This window comes from Anthonomus grandis, chromosome 5 (assembly GCF_022605725.1).
Source record: "Anthonomus grandis grandis chromosome 5, icAntGran1.3, whole genome shotgun sequence".
Lineage (NCBI taxonomy): Eukaryota > Metazoa > Arthropoda > Insecta > Coleoptera > Curculionidae > Anthonomus > Anthonomus grandis.
The window spans coordinates 37484750-37509360 of record NC_065550.1 but is presented as its reverse complement, the minus strand read 5'-3'; the positions used below and the strand labels follow the sequence as shown (position 1 = coordinate 37509360).

The window sequence follows — 24611 nt, the reverse complement described above, 5'->3', positions numbered from 1 at the left end:
GTGGCTATATGTTTACCGGGAAATCCAATTAAAAAATGCCATCATAATGAAAATTATACACGGTTCGCATGTTTTTAGCGATGACAAACAAGGCGTTAAATGACCCATTTTATCGGACACGCCCCAATAAATTTCTGTAACGGTTTGCGGTTATTACGTTAAAAAAAATGTTTTCGGTGTGGCATTTAAAAAGGAACTCGTATACTATCATTGTTATTATGAAATTTTAGGATAATTTATTTATCTTAGTTATCTAGGTAAAATCATGGTCGCTGACAAAGTGACAATGTCACCCCTATAACAATCAGCGCCATCTTTGTTAAATTGGCATGATAAACAAAATGGCTTCCTAACCTTATAACAAATTCCCTTAAAATTAACAATTATTTATTTCAATAGTCTAGGAAGTCAAAAATGACCTGAACTGAATGAAAAGAATAAAAAGGTCAAGGACCTTGACTCCTCCCACCTGGCACGACCATCCTAATGTTACTCTTTATACTGAAACAGGTGAGTAAGATCGATATTTAAAAAAAGGTGTAACAGTTGGTTCCACCCAGTTTTTTTCGTAACAGGGGCGAAATTTATTAGTAAATATGTTGAAAATTTAAAAATGACATACGGCCGCCATCTCGTAAATCACGACCGTTACTAATTTACTTATTCCCCTTTTATTTTAAATGGGTCAACATGGGCCTAAAGTTTCCCCAATTTAATGTGACGCTAAACATTTCACCCCTTGCAGGTTGTTCGATAAATTCCCTAGACTTTTTCCTTGAATGTTTTTTTTTTGAAAAATAAATGTGACATCATTATTTATATTATCTGACTATAACCAGTTTTTCAGTATTGGCAGTCAAAAGTTGTTTTCATTTGCTATATATAATGATAACAATAATAATAATATGATGATGCTCCTTGGGATTCTATTTTGGTAGTATAATAACATCTGGTAATTGTGTAGACTGGTTAATATATTAATGTTTCCTTTGTAAATGTTTTTAATAAAATATAATGTAGTGGACAAAGAAAACTCATTTTCATTCATGGGATAATGTAAGGTCAAAATTATTTATAACTAACTCAATCACCTCTTTTATTTGTAAGGCGATTAAGGCCAATTTAGGCTGGGAATTGGACACACATTTTTTCCTTCATATTTTTCAATATTGCATAGAGATTTTGTTTTTATCTTAATCAAAGCGATATTCCAAAAACAAAAGACCACTTTATTTAAATATCCATGACACACTGGAGTGCAACTGAAAAAATCAATTTTGAGGTTAGAGGTCAAAAAATCACAAATAACACATTAGTTTTTAAAGCATTATAGCAAAATGTTTTTTTTTCGGGGGTGTAATCAGTTCCATATAAACATATTATACAAAAACCGATAATTATTGACTTAAGTGGGTCAAAACAAAGAATTGAAACTTCTTGAATATTGATGACACATCTGTGCCCCAGGACATTTCAGAAACCCTTGGGGCAACTACAAAAACACACAGTTTCATGCAAAGTGAATCGCCCCATTTCCAAGAGACCGGAACCCAAATAAATTACTTTATTTTTATTTATTGTTTTGTTTTGATATGTTTAAAAAACAATTGAATCATGACTGGTGCAAGTCGTCTGTTGTTAAGACCTATTTAAGGACTAGTAGAGAAATCGGGCCGTTTTACGGTGGTAAATAGTTTTAAGATTTACCTTATCAACAACTGCAGTAATCCATTAATACATATTAGGGGAAAAAATTGATTATTGGCACGGCACACACATTCACAGACGAGCTGGGATGGGCCACACGCCACATAAACAACTGAATTGAATTTCTTTGCTTTCGTACGGTCGGTTACGACGACTTAACCCTAATTTCCTTGTTTATATTTTAATTATTCCCGATTCACGTGTAAAACCTCCCTATGAACGGTTAGGGTTTATCAGTGTCAATAATAGTTTAGTGATCAATAGAGTTTTTAAGGTAATTTGACTTAACTGGATTGAAAATATGCGGGGACTATTTTTCAGTTCCAAAGGACGCCGCGTAGGAATTCGCGCGAACAAAATGGCCGCCGATGGTATGGCGGGCTATTTAAAGGGATTACGTCATTGTTATTGATAGAGATGGTTTAATTTAAAGTTGTTGCTGTTTGTCACGCCTGGATTTAATGAAGTCATTTCAATTTTTATTATTTATAAAGTTATTATATTTATTATAACTTTGAATATAATGGAAAAAAGGAGTCAAAGTCATAGAAACATACAGTGTTTTCGAAAATAGTTTTTAAAAAAAAAACCTTAAAACCCCTTAAGATGAGTAAAATCAGAGTCTATATTTCAACGTTGAAATATATAGATCGACTTTGGTGAAATTTTAAAGAAACTCGCCTAGGGAAACGTTAAAAAATTATGATGGATGCACCAGGAAAATATCAAATCATTGATTTCAACAATTTCCCCGGCACATTCACCATTATTTTTAAATTTTGTTAGTTGTAGGTATTTTAAGTAGGAATAATGAAATTGCATTCGCGATATTTTGTAAAAAAGTTCCTTCAGTTTTATGGATCATACATAAATGCGCCTAATTTTTTTATAGTTTTCTTGCTTTTTTTTTCGTTTATATTTTCCTCAAAAACTATCGATTTCTAAATTCGTACATTTCTTCGACACAAAATTCAGAACTCAAAAAGTTGACCAAATATCATTTTGAAAATTGGTACACATGATCTATGAACAATTTCGTTGGACACCTATTTCAGCGTTTTTCAAAATTCGGACAAGAATTTGAGAAAAAAAATATTTTTCGAAAATATTGATTTTTTTTTTAATATTTCTTCGACACAAAATTCATAACTCAAAAAGTTAACCAAATATCATTTTGAAAATTTGTACACATAATCTATGAACAATTTGGTTGGACACCTATTTCAGCGTTTTTGAAAATTCAGACAAGAATTTGAGAAAAAAAATATTTTTCGAAAATATTGATTTTTTTTTTATATTTATTCGACACAAAATTCATAACTCAAAAAGTTGACCAAATATCATTTTGAAAATTTGTACACATAATCTATGAACAATTTGGTTGGACATCTGTTTCAGCGTTTTTCAAAATTCGGACAAGAATTTGAAAAAAAAAATATTTTTCGAAAATATTGATTTTTTTTTTATATTTATTCGACACAAAATTCATAACTCAAAAAGTTGACCAAATATCATTTTGAAAATTTGTACACATGATCTATGAACAATTTGGTTGGACACCTATTTCAGCGTTTTTCAAAATTCTTACAAGAATTTGAGAAAAAAATATTTTTCGAAAATATTGATTTTTTTTTTATATTTATTCGACACAAAATTCATAACTCAAAAAGTTGACCAAATATCATTTTGAAAATTTGTACACATAATCTATGAACAATTTGGTTGGACATCTGTTTCAGCGTTTTTCAAAATTCGGACAAGAATTTGAAAAAAAAAATATTTTTCGAAAATATTGATTTTTTTTTTATATTTATTCGACACAAAATTCATAACTCAAAAAGTTGACCAAATATCATTTTGAAAATTTGTACACATGATCTATGAACAATTTGGTTGGACACCTATTTCAGCGTTTTTCAAAATTCAGACAAGAATTTGAGAAAAAAAAATATTTTTCGAAAATATTGATTTTTTTTTTATATTTATTCGACACAAAATTCATAACTCAAAAAGTTGACCAAATATCATTTTGAAAATTTGTACACATAATCTATGAACAATTTGGTTGGACACCTATTTCAGCGTTTTTCAAAATTCAGACAAGAATTTGAGAAAAAAAATATTTTTCGAAAATATTGATTTTTTTTTTATATTTATTCGACACAAAATTCATAACTCAAAAAGTTGACCAAATATCATTTTGAAAATTTGTACACATGATCTATGAACAATTTGGTTGGACACCTATTTCAGCGTTTTTCAAAATTCTTACAAGAATTTGAGAAAAAAATATTTTTCGAAAATATTGATTTTTTTTTTATATTTATTCGACACAAAATTCATAACTCAAAAAGTTGACCAAATATCATTTTGAAAATTTGTACACATAATCTATGAACAATTTGGTTGGACATCTGTTTCAGCGTTTTTCAAAATTCGGACAAGAATTTGAAAAAAAAAATATTTTTCGAAAATATTGATTTTTTTTTTATATTTATTCGACACAAAATTCATAACTCAAAAAGTTGACCAAATATCATTTTGAAAATTTGTACACATGATCTATGAACAATTTGGTTGGACACCTATTTCAGCGTTTTTCAAAATTCTTACAAGAATTTGAGAAAAAAATATTTTTCGAAAATATTGATTTTTTTTTAATATTTCTTCGACACAAAATTCATAACTCAAAAAGTTGACCAAATATCATTTTGAAAATTGGTACACATAATCTATGAACAATTTGGTTGGACACCTATTTCAGCGTTTCTCAAAATTCTTACAAGAATCTGAGAAAAAAAATATTTTTCGAAAATATTGATTTTTTTTTAATATTTCTTCGACACAAAATTCATAACTCAAAAAGTTGACCAAATATCATTTTGAAAATTGGTACACATAATCTATGAACAATTTCGTTGGACACCTATTTCAGCGTTTCTCAAAATTCTTACAAGAATCTGAGAAAAAAAATATTTTCGAAAATATTAATTTTTTTTTAATATTTATTCGACACAAAATTCATAACTCAAAAAGTTGACCAAATATCATTTTGAAAATTGGTACACATAATCTATGAACAATTTCGTTGGATACCTATTTCAGCGTTTTTCAAAATTCGTACAAGAAATTCAGAAAAAAAATATTTTTCGAAAATATTGATTTTTTTTTAATATTTCTTTGACACAAAATTCATAACTCAAAAAGTTGACCAAATATTATTTTGAAAATTGGTACACATAATCTATGAACAATTTCGTTGGATACCTATTTCAGCGTTTTTCAAAATTCTGACAAGAATTTAAGAAAAAAATATTTTTCGAAAATATTGATTTTTTTTTAATATTTCTTCGACACAAAATTCATAACTCAAAAAGTTGACCATATATCATTTTGAAAATTTGTACACAAAATCTATGAACAATTTCGTTGGACACCTATTTCAGCGTTTCTCAAAATTCTTACAAGAATCTGAGAAAAAAAATATTTTCGAAAATATTAATTTTTTTTTAATATTTATTCGACACAAAATTCATAACTCAAAAAGTTGACCATATATCATTTTGAAAATTGGTACACATAATCTATGAACAATTTGGTTGGACACCTATTTCAGCGTTTTTCAAAATTCTTACAAGAATTTAAGAAAAAAATATTTTTCGAAAATATTGATTTTTTTTTAATATTTCTTCGACACAAAATTCATAACTCAAAAAGTTGACCATATATCATTTTGAAAATTTGTACACAAAATCTATGAACAATTTCGTTGGACACCTATTTCAGCGTTTTTCAAAATTCTTACAAGAATTTGAGAAAAAAATATTTTTCGAAAATATTGATTTTTTTTTAATATTTCTTCGAGACAAAATTCATAACTCAAAAAGTTGACCATATATCATTTTGAAAATTGGTACACATAATCTATGAACAATTTCGTTGGACACCTATTTCAGCGTTTTTCAAAATTCTTACAAGAATTTGAGAAAAAAATATTTTTCGAAAATATTGATTTTTTTTTAATATTTCTTCGAGACAAAATTCATAACTCAAAAAGTTGACCATATATCATTTTGAAAATTGGTACACATAATCTATGAACAGTTTGGTTGGACACCTATTTCAGCGTTTCTCAAAATTCTTACAAGAATCTGAGAAAAAAAATATTTTCGAAAATATTAATTTTTTTTTAATATTTATTCGACACAAAATTCATAACTCAAAAAGTTGACCAAATATCATTTTGAAAATTGGTACACATAATCTATGAACAATTTCGTTGGATACCTATTTCAGCGTTTTTCAAAATTCTTACAAGAATTTAAGAAAAAAATATTTTTCGAAAATATTGATTTTTTTTTAATATTTCTTCGACACAAAATTCATAACTCAAAAAGTTGACCATATATCATTTTGAAAATTTGTACACAAAATCTATGAACAGTTTGGTTGGACACCTATTTCAGCGTTTCTCAAAATTCTTACAAGAATTTGAGAAAAAAAATATTTTCGAAATTATTGATTTTTTTTAATATTTATTTGACACAAAATTCATAACTCATAAAATTGACCAAATATCATTTTGAAAATTTGTACACATAATCTATGAATAATTTGGTTGGACACCTATTCCAGCGTTTTTCAAGATTCTTACAAGAATTTGAAAAAAAAATATTTTTCGAAAATATTGATTTTTTTTTAATATTTCTTCGACACAAAATTCATAACTCAAAAAGTTGACCAAATATCATTTTGAAAATTGGTACACATAACTTATGAACAATTTGGTTGGACACCTATTTCAGCGTTTTTCAAAATTCTTACAAGAAATTGATAAAAAAAATATTTTTCGAAAATATTGATTTTTTTTTTAATAGTTATTCGACACAAAACTCACAACTCAAAAAGTTGACCAAATATCATTTTGAAAATTTGTACACATAATCTATGAACAATTTGGTTGGACACCTATTTCAGCGTTTTTTAAAATTCGCACAAGAAATTGAGAAAAAAAATATTTTTCGAAAATATTGATTTTTTTTTAAATTTCTTCGACACAAAATTCATAACTCAAAAAGTTGACCAAATATCATTTTGAAAATTGGTACACATGATCTATGAACAATTTCGTTGGACACGTATTTCAGCGTTTCTCAAAATTCTTACAAGAATTTGAGAAAAAAAATATTTTCGAAAATATTAATTTTTTTTTAATATTTATTCGACACAAAATTCATAACTCAAAAAGTTGACCAAATATCATTTTGAAAATTGGTACACATAATCTATGAACAATTTCGTTGGACACCTATTTTACCTTTTTTCAAAATTCTCACAAGAAATTGAAAAAAAAAATATTTTTCGAAAATATTGATTTTTTTTTAAATTTCTTCGACACAAAATTCATAACTCAAAAAGTTGACCAAATATCATTTTGAAAATTGGTACACATAATCTATGAACAATTTCGTTGGACACCTATTTCAGCGTTTTTCAAAATTCGGACAAGAATTTGAGAAAAAAATATTTTTCGAAAATATTGACTTTTTTTTAAAATTTCTTCGACACAAAATTCATAACTCAAAAAGTTGACCGAATATCATTTTGAAAATTGGTACACATAATCTATGAACAATTTGGTTGGACACCTATTTCAGCGTTTTTTAAAATTCGCACAAGAAATTGAGAAAAAAAATATTTTTCGAAAATATTGATTTTTTTTTAAATTTCTTCGACACAAAATTCATAACTCAAAAAGTTGACCAAATATCATTTTGAAAATTGGTAGACATGATCTATGAACAATTTCGTTGGACACCTATTTCAGCGTTTCTCAAAATTCTTACAAGAATTTGAGAAAAAAAATATTTTCGAAAATATTAATTTTTTTTTAATATTTATTCGACACAAAATTCATAACTCAAAAAGTTGACCAAATATCATTTTGAAAATTGGTACACATAATCTATGAACAATTTCGTTGGACACCTATTTTACCTTTTTTCAAAATTCTTACAAGAAATTGAAAAAAAAAAATATTTTTCGAAAATATTGATTTTTTTTTAAATTTCTTCGACACAAAATTCATAACTCAAAAAGTTGACCAAATATCATTTTGAAAATTTGTACACATAATCTATGAACAATTTGGTTGGACACCTATTTCAGCGTTTTTTAAAATTCGCACAAGAAATTGAGAAAAAAAATATTTTTCGAAAATATTGATTTTTTTAAATATTTCTTCGGCACAAAATTCATAACTCAAAAAGTTGACCAAATATAATTTTGAAAATTTGTACACATAATCTATGAACAGTTTGGTTGGACACCTATTTCAGCGTTTCTCAAAATTCTTACAAAAATTTGAGAAAAAAAATATTTTTCGAAAATATTGATTTTTTTTTAATATTTCTGCGACACAAAATTCATAACTCAAAAAGTTGACCAAATATCATTTTGAAAATTGGTACACATGATCTATGAACAATTTCGTTGGACACCTATTTCAGCGTTTTTCAAAATTCTTACAAGAATTTGAGAAAAAAAATATTTTCGAAAATATTAATTTTTTTTTAATATTTATTCGACACAAAATTCATAACTTAAAAAGTTGACCAAATATCATTTTGAAAATTGGTACACATAATCTATGAACAATTTGGTTGGACACCTATTTCAGCGTTTTTTAAAATTCGCACAAGAAATTGAGAAAAAAAATATTTTTCGAAAATATTGATTTTTTTTTAAATTTCTTCGACACAAAATTCATAACTCAAAAAGTTGACCAAATATCATTTTGAAAATTGGTACACATAATCTATGAACAATTTCGTTGGACACCTATTTCAGCGTTTTTCAAAATTCGGACAAGAATTTGAGAAAAAAAATATTTTTCGAAAATATTGACTTTTTTTTAAAATTTCTTCGACACAAAATTCATAACTCAAAAAGTTGACCAAATATCATTTTGAAAATTGGTACACATGATCTATGAACAATTTCGTTGGACACCTATTTCAGCGTTTCTCAAAATTCTTACAAGAATTTGAGAAAAAAAATATTTTCGAAAATATTAATTTTTTTTTAATATTTATTCGACACAAAATTCATAACTTAAAAAGTTGACCAAATATCATTTTGAAAATTGGTACACATAATCTATGAACAATTTCGTTGGACACCTATTTCAGCGTTTCTCAAAATTCTTACAAGAATTTGAGAAAAAATATATTTTCGAAAATATTGACTTTTTTTTTAAATTTCTTCGACACAAAATTCATAACTCAAAAAGTTGACCAAATATCATTTTGAAAATTGGTACACATGATCTATGAACAATTTCGTTGGACACCTATTTCAGCGTTTCTCAAAATTCTTACAAGAATTTGAGAAAAAAAATATTTTCGAAAATATTAATTTTTTTTTAATATTTATTCGACACAAAATTCATAACTTAAAAAGTTGACCAAATATCATTTTGAAAATTGGTACACATAATCTATGAACAATTTCGTTGGACACCTATTTCAGCGTTTCTCAAAATTCTTACAAGAATTTGAGAAAAAATATATTTTCGAAAATATTGACTTTTTTTTTAAATTTCTTCGACACAAAATTCATAACTCAAAAAGTTGACCAAATATCATTTTGAAAATTGGTACACATGATCTATGAACAATTTCGTTGGACACCTATTTCAGCGTTTCTCAAAATTCTTACAAGAATTTGAGAAAAAAAATATTTTCGAAAATATTAATTTTTTTTTAATATTTATTCGACACAAAATTCATAACTCAAAAAGTTGACCAAATATCATTTTGAAAATTGGTACACATAATCTATGAACAATTTCGTTGGACACCTATTTCAGCGTTTTTCAAAATTCGGACAAGAATTTGAGAAAAAAAATATTTTTCGAAAATATTGACTTTTTTTAAAATTTCTTCGACACAAAATTCATAACTCAAAAAGTTGACCGAATATCATTTTGAAAATTTGTACACATAATCTATGAACAATTTAGTTGGATACCTACCTCAAAATTTATTGACTTAGGTCCTTACTGCCCTAAGACAGTTGTGAAAAGGAAGAAAACATAATTAGGCAAAATAATAAGGATTACTAAATTATAAAAGCCATTACAAACTCGCATTTAATCACTTAAAGAAATTCACAACAAAAGCTTAAATCTAAATTAAAAAAAAGGATGCAAATAACACCATTGTACCTACAAATCGTCTGATGCCTTAAACCGAACTTATTACTAATACTATATAAAAAAAAGGAAATCAGTCAAAACAGAATTACTAATAATATCACTCTTAATTACTCGTTTTCGCCTACGATCCAGAGCATGTTGAGTCCGGCCCTACCCAAGTTAACCCTGCCCAGCATCCCTTGTTCCAGCTTATTAACGTTATAAATAAAAAACAAAATGCTGTGAAACAAGTTGTTGTACCCCTAAAACAAACAAAAATAATTTTAAGTAATAAGAAACGACGTTTAACGTCTCTATATATTTACTTTGACCATCTCGTAAATCTTCTCTCCGACGACCACCCTGTAATGGGGCGGTTTAACGGTAACCTCCTGTATAAACACGCTACGGGGTGTCAAAACCGGCGTTTTCTCGCCGACTTTCACGTAATATTGACCGGTAAAGGGTTTCGCGTCGGGCATATTCGGCGAGGGCATCATTTGCGTGTCCAAATAACAAGCCAACAGATGCATCACGACCTTTTTCAAATTTAAATTAAGAAAAAAAAACGACCAATTAGGGGTTAAATAGGATAACACTTACCGCACAGTCGGTGGGTAACGACTGGTCCCAATCTTTGCCGTTGTAGTGGCCGCCCCCGTTCCATTTGAATTCGCTCATGCATCCGCCCCTGGCCAGTTCCCGGATCCTTTTCACCAAATATTCCTGGTTCGGGTGCAGTTCCAGGAACTGGATGATGGCGGACAGCGAGGGAATGAAATGGCTGATTTGGGTCTGGAATCAAGTGGAATTTATGTTTATGGCCGATTAGTGTGAGCCGGGAAGCGTATTGGCATTCTCTACTACGATAGGACGCAGGCCTAAAAATTACGGCGTCGAAATGCAGTAGAAGATGCCAGACATAGTACGTCGAAAAACGTTGGTCATACTCTACTGCGATTGGACGCATATCTCAAAATTTTAGACTTCGAATTGCAATAGAAAATGCAAATATCGACGTAATGTTATATGATACCTAACTACAATAGGATGCAAAAAGGTTAAGACTCCAATTTAATTATAAAAATGAATGCTGTAGCGAAAGACCTGTTGACAAAGTGATTTTCATCTTGTAAATAGGGACAGTGTTTTTGGAAATCTTGTTATTAAATAATAAATAAATTACACTTTTTTTATGACACAAAGCACAGCGAGTTTGCTTTTCTTGGTAAGCAACCAGATGATTCACTCGATCATATTTGGAAAAAGCATGTGCTTCTTTTGGAAGTTTACTTGTCCTTGCTTCCGATTTCTTTTTGAATGATTCCAATATTCCCACCGCAATGGACCGTCTGAAACTAAGATGATCCATTTTTCCATCATTGAATTTGTGAAAACGCCACGAGTTTTATAGAGCTAAAAAGGGAGAAGTACCATTTTTTGCCTCGAATGGATGTTCTGTATAAACTTATGTTGTGGTCTGCCCTGTTTACTCCGCCCATGTTTTCGTTATATATTTTGATAATATGCAGCTGTGGGACGAGAATCACCTTGTTATCTGTTTTTTGGACTCTTTGAATGAAGTTTCTGAAAGTATAGAGGATAGAGACTGGGAGGCGCCAGACCTAAATATTAAATCAAAACTCTCTCAATTTAAAACAATTAATATTTCACAGTTGAAAAAAATTGTATATGGGTTAAAAAACAAAGGCTCAAGTGATGATTGTTTAAATGTTAAATTGGTAAAACAACTCTTTGACGTGATTGGATATCCTCTACTATATTTAATTAACACTTCAATAGTCACTGGGAAGGTACCTAAAAACTAGCGTTGTAATTCCAATCCCCAAAGTGAATAAACCAACTGTTCCTTCGGAGGTTAGACCTGTAAATCTTTTACCAACTGTAGATAAGATCTTAGAGACTATAATTTGTAATCAATTGAGGGATTATCTTGAGAAAAACCATTTGTTGTTTGAGGGACAATCAGGATTCAGAAGTCAACATTCCTGCGAATCTGCAATCCAGTATGTATGTACAAATTGAAGAGAGAAAATGAACAATTGTGAAATAGTTCTTGGTGTATTCGTAGATCTTAAGCGTGCGTTCGAAACCATTGATCGTAGAATTCTTTTAAAGAAAATGAGGCTTTATGGTATTGATGATTATGCTCTAAGTTGGATTGATAATTATCTAAAGGACAGGTTTCAAAGGACAAAAATAGGACATAGGGTATCTCAAAAAAAGGAAAGTGTACTGGGTGTACCCCAAGGAAGTGTTTTGGGGCCCTTATAGTTTATTCTTTATATAAATTACCTGAATAGGATATTAAATAGATGTTTTATACACTTATTTGCAGACGATACCCTCATATCCGTCTCTGGAAAAGATTATTTAGAAATTGTAAATATATTAAATAGTGAGCTTAATGTGTTGTATGATTGGTTATGTAAAAATAGATTAAAACTGAATTCTTTAAAGACTAAATGTATGGTAGTAGGATCAGTAACAAAATGTAAATATTTTTTCGATTTAGGATTGTCTTTGTTCATAAATGGTTCACCTATAGAGTTTGTAACTGAAATTAAATATTTAGGTGTAATCCTTGATCCGCAATTAAATTTTTCAAGTCATGTAAATTATTTATGTAAGAAAATAAGAAAAAAAGTAGGGTTCTTTAATAGAATATCGTATGTTGTTTCTAAATGGTCAAAAATGTTAATTTACAAAACTATAATTTTACCTCACTTCACGTATTGTAGTTCATTATTGATTTCTTGCAACAAAGAAGAGATACAAAAATTACAAATACAGCAAAATAAAATAATGCGTGTATTATTGAATTGTAGCAAATATGTGCCGGCTAAAGACATGTTAAATTCTTTAAATTGGTTAAATGTTGAGCAAAACATAAAAAAGGCAAATCTTTCTATTGTATAAAAAATTGAAAATAACTTATTGCCAGGGTATCTCAACGTTTATTTAAAAAGAAGAGTACAATTCCATAACTATAACATTAGATCTAAGCAAAACTTTAACATTAGGCAGGTAACGACATCCTTTGTTTTACGAGGGACTGTGCATGTTTAATAAGTTGCCTGAGGAGGTAAAGAATGCACCAAGTGTACATATGTTTAATAGGGGACTATTTGTTTATTTACGCAATCAAAATTGATTTTTTGTTTTCTGTTAAGTAGATATAAGTAGCCAAGTGCTAAATAAAATATTATTTATTATTATATCTTTCTTAGAAAATCTTTTGACTTGTATAGTTGGAAAAACCATAGAATAATTGGAAGCGATGTTGACAATACTATTGTCATGCCACTTGCAGACCACAATTTCATTCTCTTCTGTTGTAGCATAGTCAAAATTACCACGTGGTTGTTTCTTTATTTCACTGGCTGTGCAGTACCTTTTACGCCTCTAGATTTTAATTCAGAAAGCAGCGGCAACGACGTAAATAAATTGTCAAGAAAGATGTGGTAATTTATGTCTTTTTGAGAAGCCTTTAAAGCATCTACGAACTCAAGGACAATACTTGCGCCCATTCCTAAAGGTTTATATTCATCTGACAGTTATGAGTATTTGAGCCTTGATATGGCTCAAACCACTTAATATATCCTAATCTGTTGGTTCCAGTACATATTTTATATCCCACGAATGAATTGTTTCCTTGGATGTCTTCCGTAGTAGGGCACCATCGACTCATCTATACTGTGATGCTCGGCTGGAGGGGCCATATCCATAAACTTTTTATTCCATAGATTTATCATCGGACGAAGTTTTCGAAATCTGTCATCAGGCACAAGATTGGCATTGTCACAACAATGTAGATTTTGCATTATATGACGATACCGGTTTATTGACATTGAATTAGTGACCAAGCTATTGTTAGCATCAGGAGAATTTTTTCCAGTACATTTCCCGACGCGAAAGACAATTGTAGCCACTTAGTAACAATATTCCAATAAAACAACGCATTTTAGCGTTTGTTACATCAGCAGTATCAGTTTAGCAGTCATACGTGACGGTCGTGTTTAAGTTCGTAGGAGGCCACGCGGGTACTCAGTTTTGTTTGTTTTGTTTTGATTTTTTTTACAACCATATCGACGTGCTATATTTCCGTACAAGTGTTCCTAATTAACAGGTCAATATTTTTTTGTTTTATAAATATTTCCTGTTTTAACTAACTAGACTTGTTTTGCTGGCATTGACCTTAACTTGAAACCATAGAACTTCAACCTTAGGACGTGCTAGTGTGTTTGTTTTACGCGTGTTCCTGGTGACGCTCAGGCTCAAGTTCCTGTTTGGCTAGCAATTCCTGTCTAACCGTATTTATATATTCCTTAATTTATTAAAATGAATCGTAATTTCAAATGCTGTCAAAAAAAGGAGTTTTCAAATTATTGCTGCATCTTTTGTATGTCTATATTCCACCCAAGTTTGGATAGAAATTCTGATGCCATAAAAATGGGAGGCTACAAAATTTTATGCTCAGAAAAATGTCAAATAAATTTTAATGAAAATGAGAATGAAAAGAAGTCTTACGAGCAGAAGATTCATGAATTATTGATTGAACTAAAAGAAAAGGATAGGCATATAGAAAGAATGAGACGAAACAGTTTGGTGTTTGAAGATGAAGTGTCAGAGGCCGAAAAGAAGTTTTCTTCCTCCCTAGATAATCTACACAAACTTAATGATGAACTTAAAATTGAATTAACAAATTTAAAAACTAAAGAATGTGAGTTACTGTCACTATTAAAAGTATGTGAAGAGGAAAAAATAAATTTCAATATAGAAATCAATGAGTTAAATGCCTTAAATAAAAATTTAATTGTAACAATAAAAACAGTAGAAAATGAATCTGCAACCTATAAGACGCAAATAAATATGTTACAAATGGAAGTTAATGATTTAACTAAGATGAATAAGAATATGATCCAGTCGATAAAGGTCTTGGAAGTTGAAAAAGATACTTGCTATTCCGATATTTGTGCATTAAAGGAACAGCAAAACATATCTAAATTCGTTAATATAAATTATCCAACACAGTTGCCATGTAGGCCAAATTCACCCGTTGATAATCGACCTAGGCTTCTTTTTGTGGGTGGAAACTGTAGTAGAGTGTTCCTGAAGAAATTGCGTCTGAAGTTTGAAGCTAACTACAAAGTCCAGTGTTTCCTGAAGCCAGGAAGTACAAACAATGAACTGATTTATACTGCATCATCTATGGTTAAGGAATTTACAGAAAATGATATGTTGATTTTAATGTTAAATGGTATTTGCTCAACATTCGATATTTTAAAAAAATTTATACATTTACACAGCAATAGTTTAGTGATGACAAGCCCTTACATGTATCCAAACCATAATGTAATTTATAATAGCAATAAGGCTCTCTATAGAATATTTCACACAAATAATATTAATCTAAATAGAATTTTAGAGTCTAATCATGCCAGCAACTTTGGATCAGATTTGGCATCATTACTGTATACCCATATTTTAAAACATTTCATCAAAAAATGTGTCCACAATAAAACCAAGTAATCAATCTGGACGTCTAGATACTGACTGTGATAGGGATTCTTTTTTATAGATAAATACACAGAAGATGAAGCTCACTCACATTCTATAAATAACATTGAAAATAAGCATGCGAAAAGTTTCAGTAGTTTCATTTTAAATATACAGTCTCTAAGAAATAAAATGGACGAGCTTCATCTTTTACTTGATTCATGTGATTTTCCTGATATTGTATTACTAACTGAGCACTGGTTAAAGCCTAACGAATGTTTCTTAATATCTGATTATATTCCTATATCAATTTTTTGTCGGCACAGCTATTTTAGTTAAACAGACAATTGAAGCTTTTTTCTGTAAAATTAATAAGTATGATAGCTTTCTGTTGGAGAAGGTTTTTGAATTCTCCCTTTGTTTTTGTAAGCGATTTAATTTATATGTTCTTTGTGTTTATAGACCACCCACAGGAGATATTGGTATGTTCCTGGACAAACTTGATTCTCTATTATCCCAATTGTCTCTACACTCCATAGTTATATTGGCTGGTGACTTTAATATTAACTTCACTGATGTAAGCTTGCCATCACATCATACATCCCTTTTAAGTATATTGGAATCCTATGACTTGAAGATGCCTGTTCTTTCACCCACACATATAACATCCTCATCTGCAACTACTATTGATTATTTGTGTACAAATTTAAATGATGTGTCATGTAAAGTACTCTCATCTCATAATTCCATGCAACACTGTATTTCCTTCATCTCATTATATAGGAAGAATTTTCAGCAGAGCAAATTATAATGCTTTTTCTTCTACTACAGCTTTGGTTAATTGGAATGCAGTTGAAATGGCTCCTGACCCGTTTACTTTGTTATTTCATGTGCTATGTGACAAGATCAATCAGTGTTTTCCTAAAAAGAGGCTTAAAATGAAAAATAGAAAACCATGGGTCACAGCAGGCCTCAGAACTTCAGCTAAAAACCTCCGTTTTTTGTCTAAGCTGTGCAAGTTTACAACTAATGCAAACATTATTCTTTATCATCAGAAATATCGTAGTCTATATAGAAAGACGATAAAAGCAGCTAAGGTTAAATATTATAGTGACCGCTTGAATATGTCCTCAAATAGGCAGAGAGAATGTTGGTCAATTATAAATGACTTCAGGCATTCTCACAAGAAAGTTTCAGAACCAGAAGTAAGACCAAATAGTTTAAATGATTATTACTGTAATATTCCTCATTTATTGCTCAAGGATGTGAATACTAATATTGATCCTTTGCATTATATTCAACAACTGATATTTGCCAGAACATACTCTTTTAGATTTAGCACAGTAAATAGTAGGCACTTATATGACACCAGACATGGGGGAAATCTTTTACTTCCACAACACAGGCTTAGTCTGACCCATAAGGGCTATATGACTAATGCCATAAAACTTTTTAATGCAATACCCGAAACCACAAAACAACTACATTTAAATAGATTTAAGCAAGTAACGAAAAACCTGATTTTGGAGATCTGTCCATACTCATTGGACGAATTCTACAATAGTCTTTAACCTAGTCTATCAAAATTTATCGAATACTATACTTTCATACCTGTATAACAAATGTTTCATACATACTTGTGAGCATTTCTGATGCTTTTAATTTTTTTTTTATTTGCTATGTTATGTAGGTAAAACTCTGATAGATTAATGTCTCCCTTTGTGCACTGTATTATTGGCGTTTGACAGTCTATACCTTTTGACGATGCTAAGCTGTTGGATGTATTTGAGCAAATAAAGAAGTATTATTATTATTATTATTATTAAGTGTCAGTTCAAAATTCCTTTTTCTTTTATCCTGTTAGCCTTACTGATGTTAGAGATGCAATTAAAAGCTTAAAAAACCATAAATCAGCTGGAGCTGATGGGATATCATCAAAATTACTACTCCTTTTGCCTGACTCAGCATTGAATGCCTTAGCTTCTGCCATAAACAATTCCTTTTCAGCATGTTTGAAGGAGGCAGTGGTTATCCCTCTTTATAAGGGTGGAGATGTGAGTGAGCCTTGTAATTTCCGTCCAATTTCTATATTATCTACCCTCTCCAAGATAATTGAAAAACTTGCAAAAATCAGAATTTTATCTTTTTTGCAACATAATTGCATTTTATCTGCAAATCAGTTTGGATTTCAAACGGGAAAAGGGACTCATGACGCTGTTTTCGGCTTTTTGGAGAGTGTCTATGTGTCCTTAAATTCTGGAGAGTCCGCGGCGGCAGTGTTTTGCGATTTATCCAAGGCATTTGATTGTGTAGATCATGGAATACTGCTGTCTAAGCTCAATAATTATGGCTTTAGAGGTGTGGCATTGCAATGGCTGGAATCCTATCTGTCTAATCGTACCCAAAGAGTTACAGTATCTGGATGTTTATCCGATTCCAGATCCCTTAAAACTGGAGTACCCCCGGGGTTCAGTGTTAGGACCACTATTATTTTTGCTTTATGTAAATGATTTGGGTTCATTAAAACTGCAGGGCAAAGTGGTTCAGTTTGCTGATGATACCACCATTTTATGGAACCATAGAGATTCTGATAATGTTAGAGCCCAGGTTTTTAAGGATCTTAAGATTTTATCGGAGTGGTGTGCTGCAAACAGGCTTGTATTTAATGTGGGCAAAACCTTTATTATGGGATTTAAGTGTGACGTTCAGGGCCTTATGTTTAGTGAAAACTCCCCCTTGCAAAACAAAGAAAGCTGTAAGTTCCTTCGTATTACCATTGATGGTCGCCTTCGCTTCGAAGATCATATCCTAAATCTTGCATCAAAATTATCCTCTGGATGCTTTGCAGTAAGAATGGCGGGGCATGAGCTGGGAGGGGCAGTTGCACGTTCAGTGTACTTTTCTCTTATTGAGTCCCACCTTCGTTATGGCTTGCCTTTTTGGGGCTTAAGCAACAAGGGATTATTAAACATAATTTTTGTGATCCAAAAAAAGGCAGTTAGATACCTATGTTCCGCTGGGTTAAGAGATTCTTGTAAACCTCTCTTTATATCTCAAAAATCCTAACTCTTTTTATCTTAGAAACAGCTACTAAACCTCCCTCTAACACTGGTCATATGACTCGCCAGGTTAACGATTTTCCCTTAGACATCCCTACATCCTCCCTCACCAAGAACTCACTTATATACCTTAGCAAAAAAATGTACAACCATGTTCCTCTATGTACCGGACAAATTTTAGAAGTTAAGAGATTCAAAAAGGAATTAAAATCACTTTTATTATCCAGGGCATATTATAGCCTTGACGATTTTTTTAATGATACCTTTTAACCTGTGCTCTGACATCATCTTAGTGTTTTAGTTTTGTTTCCTGTTAAATAATTTAATTTACTTCTTCTAAATTCTGTTTTATTGACAGCTTTACTTATTTTTTAATAAAATTTATCAAAAAGATGCTTTTTTTTCTCAATCTGTTTTGTTATGATTAATTTTGGTAATGTGTGTGAATTTTATGGTAAAGTGTTTTAGATGTTATGTTTGTTTGAAATTTAAAGTGAATTTGGAATTTTTTAGTTTTTAGGATGCTTGTACACAAGATTTTGTTGTCTTACGTAATATAGCACATTTTCTTTCTTTCTTTCATTACGATCATTACTACTGGCGTACAAATTTGTGTAAGTGACCAGCAAGTTTATCATTTCATCGTCAAAAAATAAAAAGAACGTGTCCACTGGCAACTGTTGTTGTTTTGGCATACAAACAGCCTCCCAAGTAGTTAAATCAGAAGTGTGAATGTCATTTTTGGTCCACGAAAATTCATGTTTTGCTTTCGCTGGCTTGGACATTTTTTTTCTTTTTACAAGACGAGATAATGGTAAACTATCTTCACTATCGGAGTCGGATGCGTACTCTCAGGATCAACATTTTCAAAATTTACTATCAGCATTAGCATTAGCACATATTGTGTAGTGCTACACAAGTATTTATAAGCTCACCAACAAAGTTTGGTGAGTATCTTGCCACTCGCTCCCTCAATAAACACCTAAATCTTGTTTTTAAAACTCCAATAGCTCTCTCAATAACATTTCTTGCAGCGATTGTGCATGACTACGACTCGAGACGTGTTGAGAATCACCTATTTGCTAGGTATCGAAATCTACTTCGAGTAGTCGCCACCTATCGAGAAGTTCCAGTACGGAACTCCCAAATAAAATTAAAATCTTTGTTAAAAGTAAATTGAATTAATTTGCTTTTGGTATTATTGCAAAACTGACTTAGCAATTTTCGAGCACTTTCCTCCATAATTCACAAATAACTATATACCCTCTACTTTACACTTTATAAGCGACAAATAAATACTAACACGTTAATTCCTGTCTAGCGTGCAAATAAAATCACAGCATTGCCGCCAAATGCAACAACAAGATATCTGGCTTCTGGATATCTTTTTATATCATTTAAGATATCTGGCATCTTCTACTGCGTTTCGACGCTGTAATTTTTAGTGTCCTATCGTAGTAGAGAATGTAACATGCTCGTTTTGTATATCAGTCTTTGGTTCGTGCGTTTATCATAAATAACAAAAAAGTTTTCAAGGTCTTGTGGCGTCAATGTAGGCGTTTTCAAATTTGGAGTTTTCTTAAAAAAAATTGTTCTTTTATAAATGATGCTCCATTTCTCGTTTTTTATTTCGGTCTTTGATTCATGTCTCTACCTTTAATAGCAAAGAAGTTATCAGCGTTTTTGGAAATGGTCCAAAACAAGAAAATGTAAAAAATCTCAAATTCGGGTTTTTTTTCAAAAACTGTTAATTTGTCAAAAAAATTTACTCTTTTACAAAAGAAACTCCATTTCTCGGTTTCCATTTCAGTCTTTGATTCATCTCTCTAAATCCAATAGCCACAAACTGTTTAAAATTTAATAAATAAAAGAAATTGTAATCAAAATCTATTCTTTTATAAATGATGTGTTTCACTATAGCAGGAATATTTATTCGGAAAAGTTTAAATTGCTGATAAATCCCTGGAATGTTTCAGGACATTGACAGATTGTTTGTCAAATTCTATATTTTTCCTTGAAGATTCTAAAAGTAAGGAATATCACATGCTTTACAGAAGGCGATAAGCCTGACAGAAGCAGAAATACCCATACTGAAAATTAATAATTTTAAGGTAATTTCAGTCTATCTAAAGCCGTCTTTAGATCTTACCTGTATCAATTGTATTATTTTACAATAAAGATTTTAAATAATGTTATCTTTAATAGTAATAGTCAACAAAAAACAGTTCTTGTAGATTCACTTGAAAGCTATGACTTGGCTTAGACTTATTGACTCTTTTGCACAGCATTCATGCATCATTATTTGTAAGTTGTCTCATGTTTATTAGGACAGGACAGTTTTAATTTGCACATATTTTTTTACCTTTAATTATGTAATATTAATAATATACTTTATCCACAAGTGTAGTTATCTTTTGATAATAAAGACACTTCAAAAACCGTGACCTAGAGAATCCCATATCATCAGCCTACTTAACAACTTTACTAAGAGCCTTCTAACTTCTATATAATCAAAGGAGCAATGAATGAATCTAAGCTTACCATCAAAGCAGTTTTTCTGAGCCTATCTAAACCGACCATACCAATCTTACAGTCGGACATATTATGCTTATCCAATGATTCATTAATAACATCAAACTCCTTAACCAAACGTTCCAGAATGGTTTGAGAGAGCCACATTCTCAAATTTTCATTCCACTGGGTAAGTGCTACTGTATCAACGTTTATCCTGGTCCAGACTTCTAAACATGGCACACTATTGGCCGATTTATCCTCCTGTTTATTTGAAGGGCTACCACTTAACATTTCACCTAGAAAAAAAACCGAACCAAATCATCAAACTTGATCTTAAAAACTAACAGTTTACATACTGGGCGATTGCGAGGACAACTGGTATTGACTCATCTTTAATATGGTAGATATATCTTTGGCCTTCTGGGTCACCGGGTGGCTCCAAAAGGCACTTAGCAAGTTGTTTTGACTGTTGGGGGCCCTGTTCGATAACAATGTGATCTAAAACAATAATTTTATGACTATTTAAGTCACCTTATAGGGCAATAAACAAACTTTTTCTTCATCATCTTTTTCTTGCTCCTCATCTTCATCTTCAATATTCTCAAGAGCAGACTGCTCATTAATATATTTAGTGTTCTGAGCCTCAACTGATTCAGCGTTCATCATTATGTTTGAACTGTTTGGGGTTCCTTTGTGGTAGCTCCAAGAGGGTGAGGACATTGAATAATTCATGCTCAAATCTGATGAAAATTAAGGCACCCTATACCAAAGCACTGTTAAAAAATAAAACAACTTACTATCTTGCTGAGACAAGTTAGATCTCCAACTGAGAGCAGTCATGTTTAGAGGGGTGGCCTGTTGTCCTGGAGAAGCATTTGATCTCCAACTCAATGCGGTCATGTTTAAAGGAGTGTTCTGGGTTAATGGGGTGCCCATATTTGCACTCCTAGGAGGTGTTTTTGATGGGCTTATAATGGTGTAATTTGGGTCTAAAAATGGCGTTTACTAACATACAAGAACTGATAAAAGTTTGTTCCAACCTGAATCTTTCACTCCTAAAAGCTTTTTCTGCTGCACAGTAACTGTGATGGGTTCATAAGTGGAAAAGTAGAGCCGACAGATCCGAGCCAAGTAAAACACCACATTGAGAGTGAACACTATTGTCAAACTGTATTCTAGGTAATGGTAGTAGGACATGTACATCATGCATTGCACTTTGTATGTTCTAAAACATTTTTTTAAATTTAATTATTGAGAGGATTCAGGTCTGGCAACTTACAAGTCATAAATGATAATGGCAAGTATCAGGAAGTTGATGCTGAACCAAATTAAACTTTCCTTTAGCTTGTGGCGTTTTCTATTTAAAATCAAGCTTTGTTCCAGTATTGTGGACTTGTTTAGGCTTTGGTTAAGGGTTCTGTTTGGGCTGAAAATTCTTAATGTTAAGTGACTGATTTATAGATTTTAAGGTGGAAATACTTACGAATATGAACTGATATTCATTGTGGAGCTTATTGGTAACTAGTGAAACTGAAAAATCACGTTAAAAGAATAGGGGAGACGAAGAATGAGATTTTGCCGATGGCTGTTTATAATTTTGAATTATCCTAACCTCAGATTGCGGCACATGTCAAATATGCCCGCCCAAATTTTGCGCGGTTGCCACGTGTGGCTCATATATTTTCAAAAAAGCGTTATAGAACTGAAAATCTATTGGGAAAAGATATGGAATTCGATTCTCTTAAGAAATTTAAATATTATTTATAAAAAATTACGTAATAAAGAGGAGAATTATAATTTATTTTATGTCTAAGGTTAAAGACTTGGCAACAGAGGGAAAAATGTTATAGCCAGCGTTGCCGCCTTAGGAAATTTTTTCTCAAAAAAAGAAATTTTTTATATGGGGTAAAATGTATAAGCAATTTTTTGAATTAACCGCGGAAATTTTCAAAATTTTTGAAATTGCTGGCTCTAAAACTTCTCTGAAAACTCATCTTATTAGATGTCCTCACTACATTATCAATTCTCGGGTATGTTAGCTCTCTTGAAGAAAAATACTTCTCGTAAGATGGCAACCTTGCCTTAATTATCTAAAATGTCAACGTCAACTGTCAATTTAGTTTTATTAATTTATTGTTTATTTATAGTTAATGGTAAAATGTCTGCCCTTTGAATTTATACGATAACAAAAAACAAGAAATCTTACCCTCAATATGTTCAGAGAAAACAATTTTGACTGGAACTCCCATAACCAACAAATAGTCCGCCAGGGAACCCAAATATTGGAACAAACTGGGCAAAGTATTAATAGAGCAGAACAGATAGCGATAGAGACAGAAACTATAGGCACAGAAGTGGTTTCCGAGCTGGAGTCCCAAAGGGAGACCCTCTTAAGAACCAGAGGTCGTCTAGAAGACGCCAATAGTCAACTGGACAGTGCCCGCTCAGTGATAACAAAAATGAGTCGCAATATAGTTTATAACAAACTGATTCTTATATTGATAATTATTTTAGAGGGGGCGATATTGATTAGTTATGCTTATATTAAGTTTTTTAAGCCTAAAAAGTGACTTTCTTATAAATAATTAAGGTAAAAAAAATTAAACAAATATATTAAACAACTTAAATATGTATTATTAAATAATTTATTTTTACAAAACCAGATATTACCAACTTATTTACATCCTTTCAGAGACTTTTGAGGCAACGCTCCTTAGTTGTCCATAAACCTTTGAAGGGGGTGAACCCAAAATCAGATTGCAAATTGCCCTCCTAGCCAACTGAATATTCTGGAAACTTCCCAAAATGTGAATTTTACTGTCTGCCAAGACTATCCTAGTTTTTGTAACATTTTCTATTGTGAACTTTGTCCTACCACCCTTGCCAGCCAACCGTCCTATAGCTCTCGACTGATGATCCCCCTTCAATGTTTTTACATCTTTAATCTCGAATGTTTCCACAAACAGGTCGTCTAATCTTAATAGTGCCAGGGCATCCTCTACCTCGAACCCATAAACGAAAGCTTTTACGAAATCGGCGGCTTTCTGCAAATTTGCAATATCCTTAGTCTCCTCGCAAGCCTTTATTTCAACATTTCGAGTCTTCAAATTAAATCGTACTTGTAGCTGTAAATGCTCCACGATTGGCGTGAAAATCTTAAGCCAGTTCTCTTTTAGGGGGGAATACCTGTGCGACGGCACCGGGATTTTACGCATATCGTCTTTGGTTTCAGAGAATGATTTCGTTTTTACCCTTTTCGATTTTGGGGGTCGGTTTTTGCTTTTGCCTTCGATTCCTTGCGGGTCCACCTCCATCGAATCCCCCGTGGAATCGTTACGTCGTTTGGACGCTTTCGGTTCGAAATGGTTCGCGTTGATGTTAATTTCGGCCATTCTGCTGGAACTTATTGAATATTTTTCGGGTTTATTTGTTGTTGTTCTAAGGTTCACGTGTTCACCCGAAACGTCAAAACAAAAAGGGAGAGGTTAGGGTTCGACCTGTCAACGTCAAAAGTCGACGAAAATTTTAGGTTAGAGGAGTGTCTTTTGAGTAAAATCTCTATTGCTGTGAGGAGTTCATAATTTCTTTTTCTTTTCAATTTTTGAGCGTGTGAG

At 31.3% G+C, this 24611-nt stretch overlaps 4 protein-coding genes across 7 annotated transcripts in view; 1 reads left to right on the top strand and 3 right to left on the bottom strand.

Annotated features, from left to right (window-relative positions):
• Nucleotides 1–2014, bottom strand: part of LOC126736105 (protein 4.1 homolog) — a 51077-nt gene extending 49063 nt beyond the window's left edge. The window contains exon 1 of one of the 4 annotated variants that reach the window (XM_050440321.1): nucleotides 1708–2014. The gene's annotated coding sequence lies outside the window, so the exon portion shown is untranslated. The remainder of the gene's footprint in view (nucleotides 1–1707) is intronic. The other 3 variants (XM_050440319.1, XM_050440318.1, XM_050440320.1) reach the window with 3 other exon arrangements.
• On the top strand, nucleotides 383–23656 carry LOC126736124 (uncharacterized). Its single transcript, XM_050440349.1, has 2 exons — nucleotides 383–510; nucleotides 23145–23656. The coding sequence occupies exon 2, from the start codon at nucleotides 23211–23213 to the stop codon at nucleotides 23565–23567; it is 357 nt and encodes a 118-aa protein (XP_050296306.1). The 5' UTR covers nucleotides 383–510; nucleotides 23145–23210; the 3' UTR covers nucleotides 23568–23656.
• Nucleotides 9830–22637, bottom strand: LOC126736111 (transmembrane protein 209). The gene is made up of 10 exons (XM_050440332.1): nucleotides 22481–22637; nucleotides 22277–22423; nucleotides 22038–22222; nucleotides 21795–21986; nucleotides 21550–21737; nucleotides 21354–21495; nucleotides 21025–21293; nucleotides 10508–10699; nucleotides 10231–10443; nucleotides 9830–10167 (listed from the first exon to the last, which is right to left on the bottom strand). The coding sequence occupies exons 1-10, from the start codon at nucleotides 22498–22500 to the stop codon at nucleotides 10033–10035; spliced, it is 1683 nt and encodes a 560-aa protein (XP_050296289.1). The 5' UTR covers nucleotides 22501–22637; the 3' UTR covers nucleotides 9830–10032.
• LOC126736121 (RNA-binding protein pno1) lies at nucleotides 23611–24487 on the bottom strand. The gene has a single exon (XM_050440346.1). It carries the CDS (start codon nucleotides 24387–24389, stop codon nucleotides 23676–23678), a length of 714 nt encoding a protein of 237 aa, XP_050296303.1. The 5' UTR covers nucleotides 24390–24487; the 3' UTR covers nucleotides 23611–23675.
• Nucleotides 24488–24611: the final 124 nt, after the last annotated feature.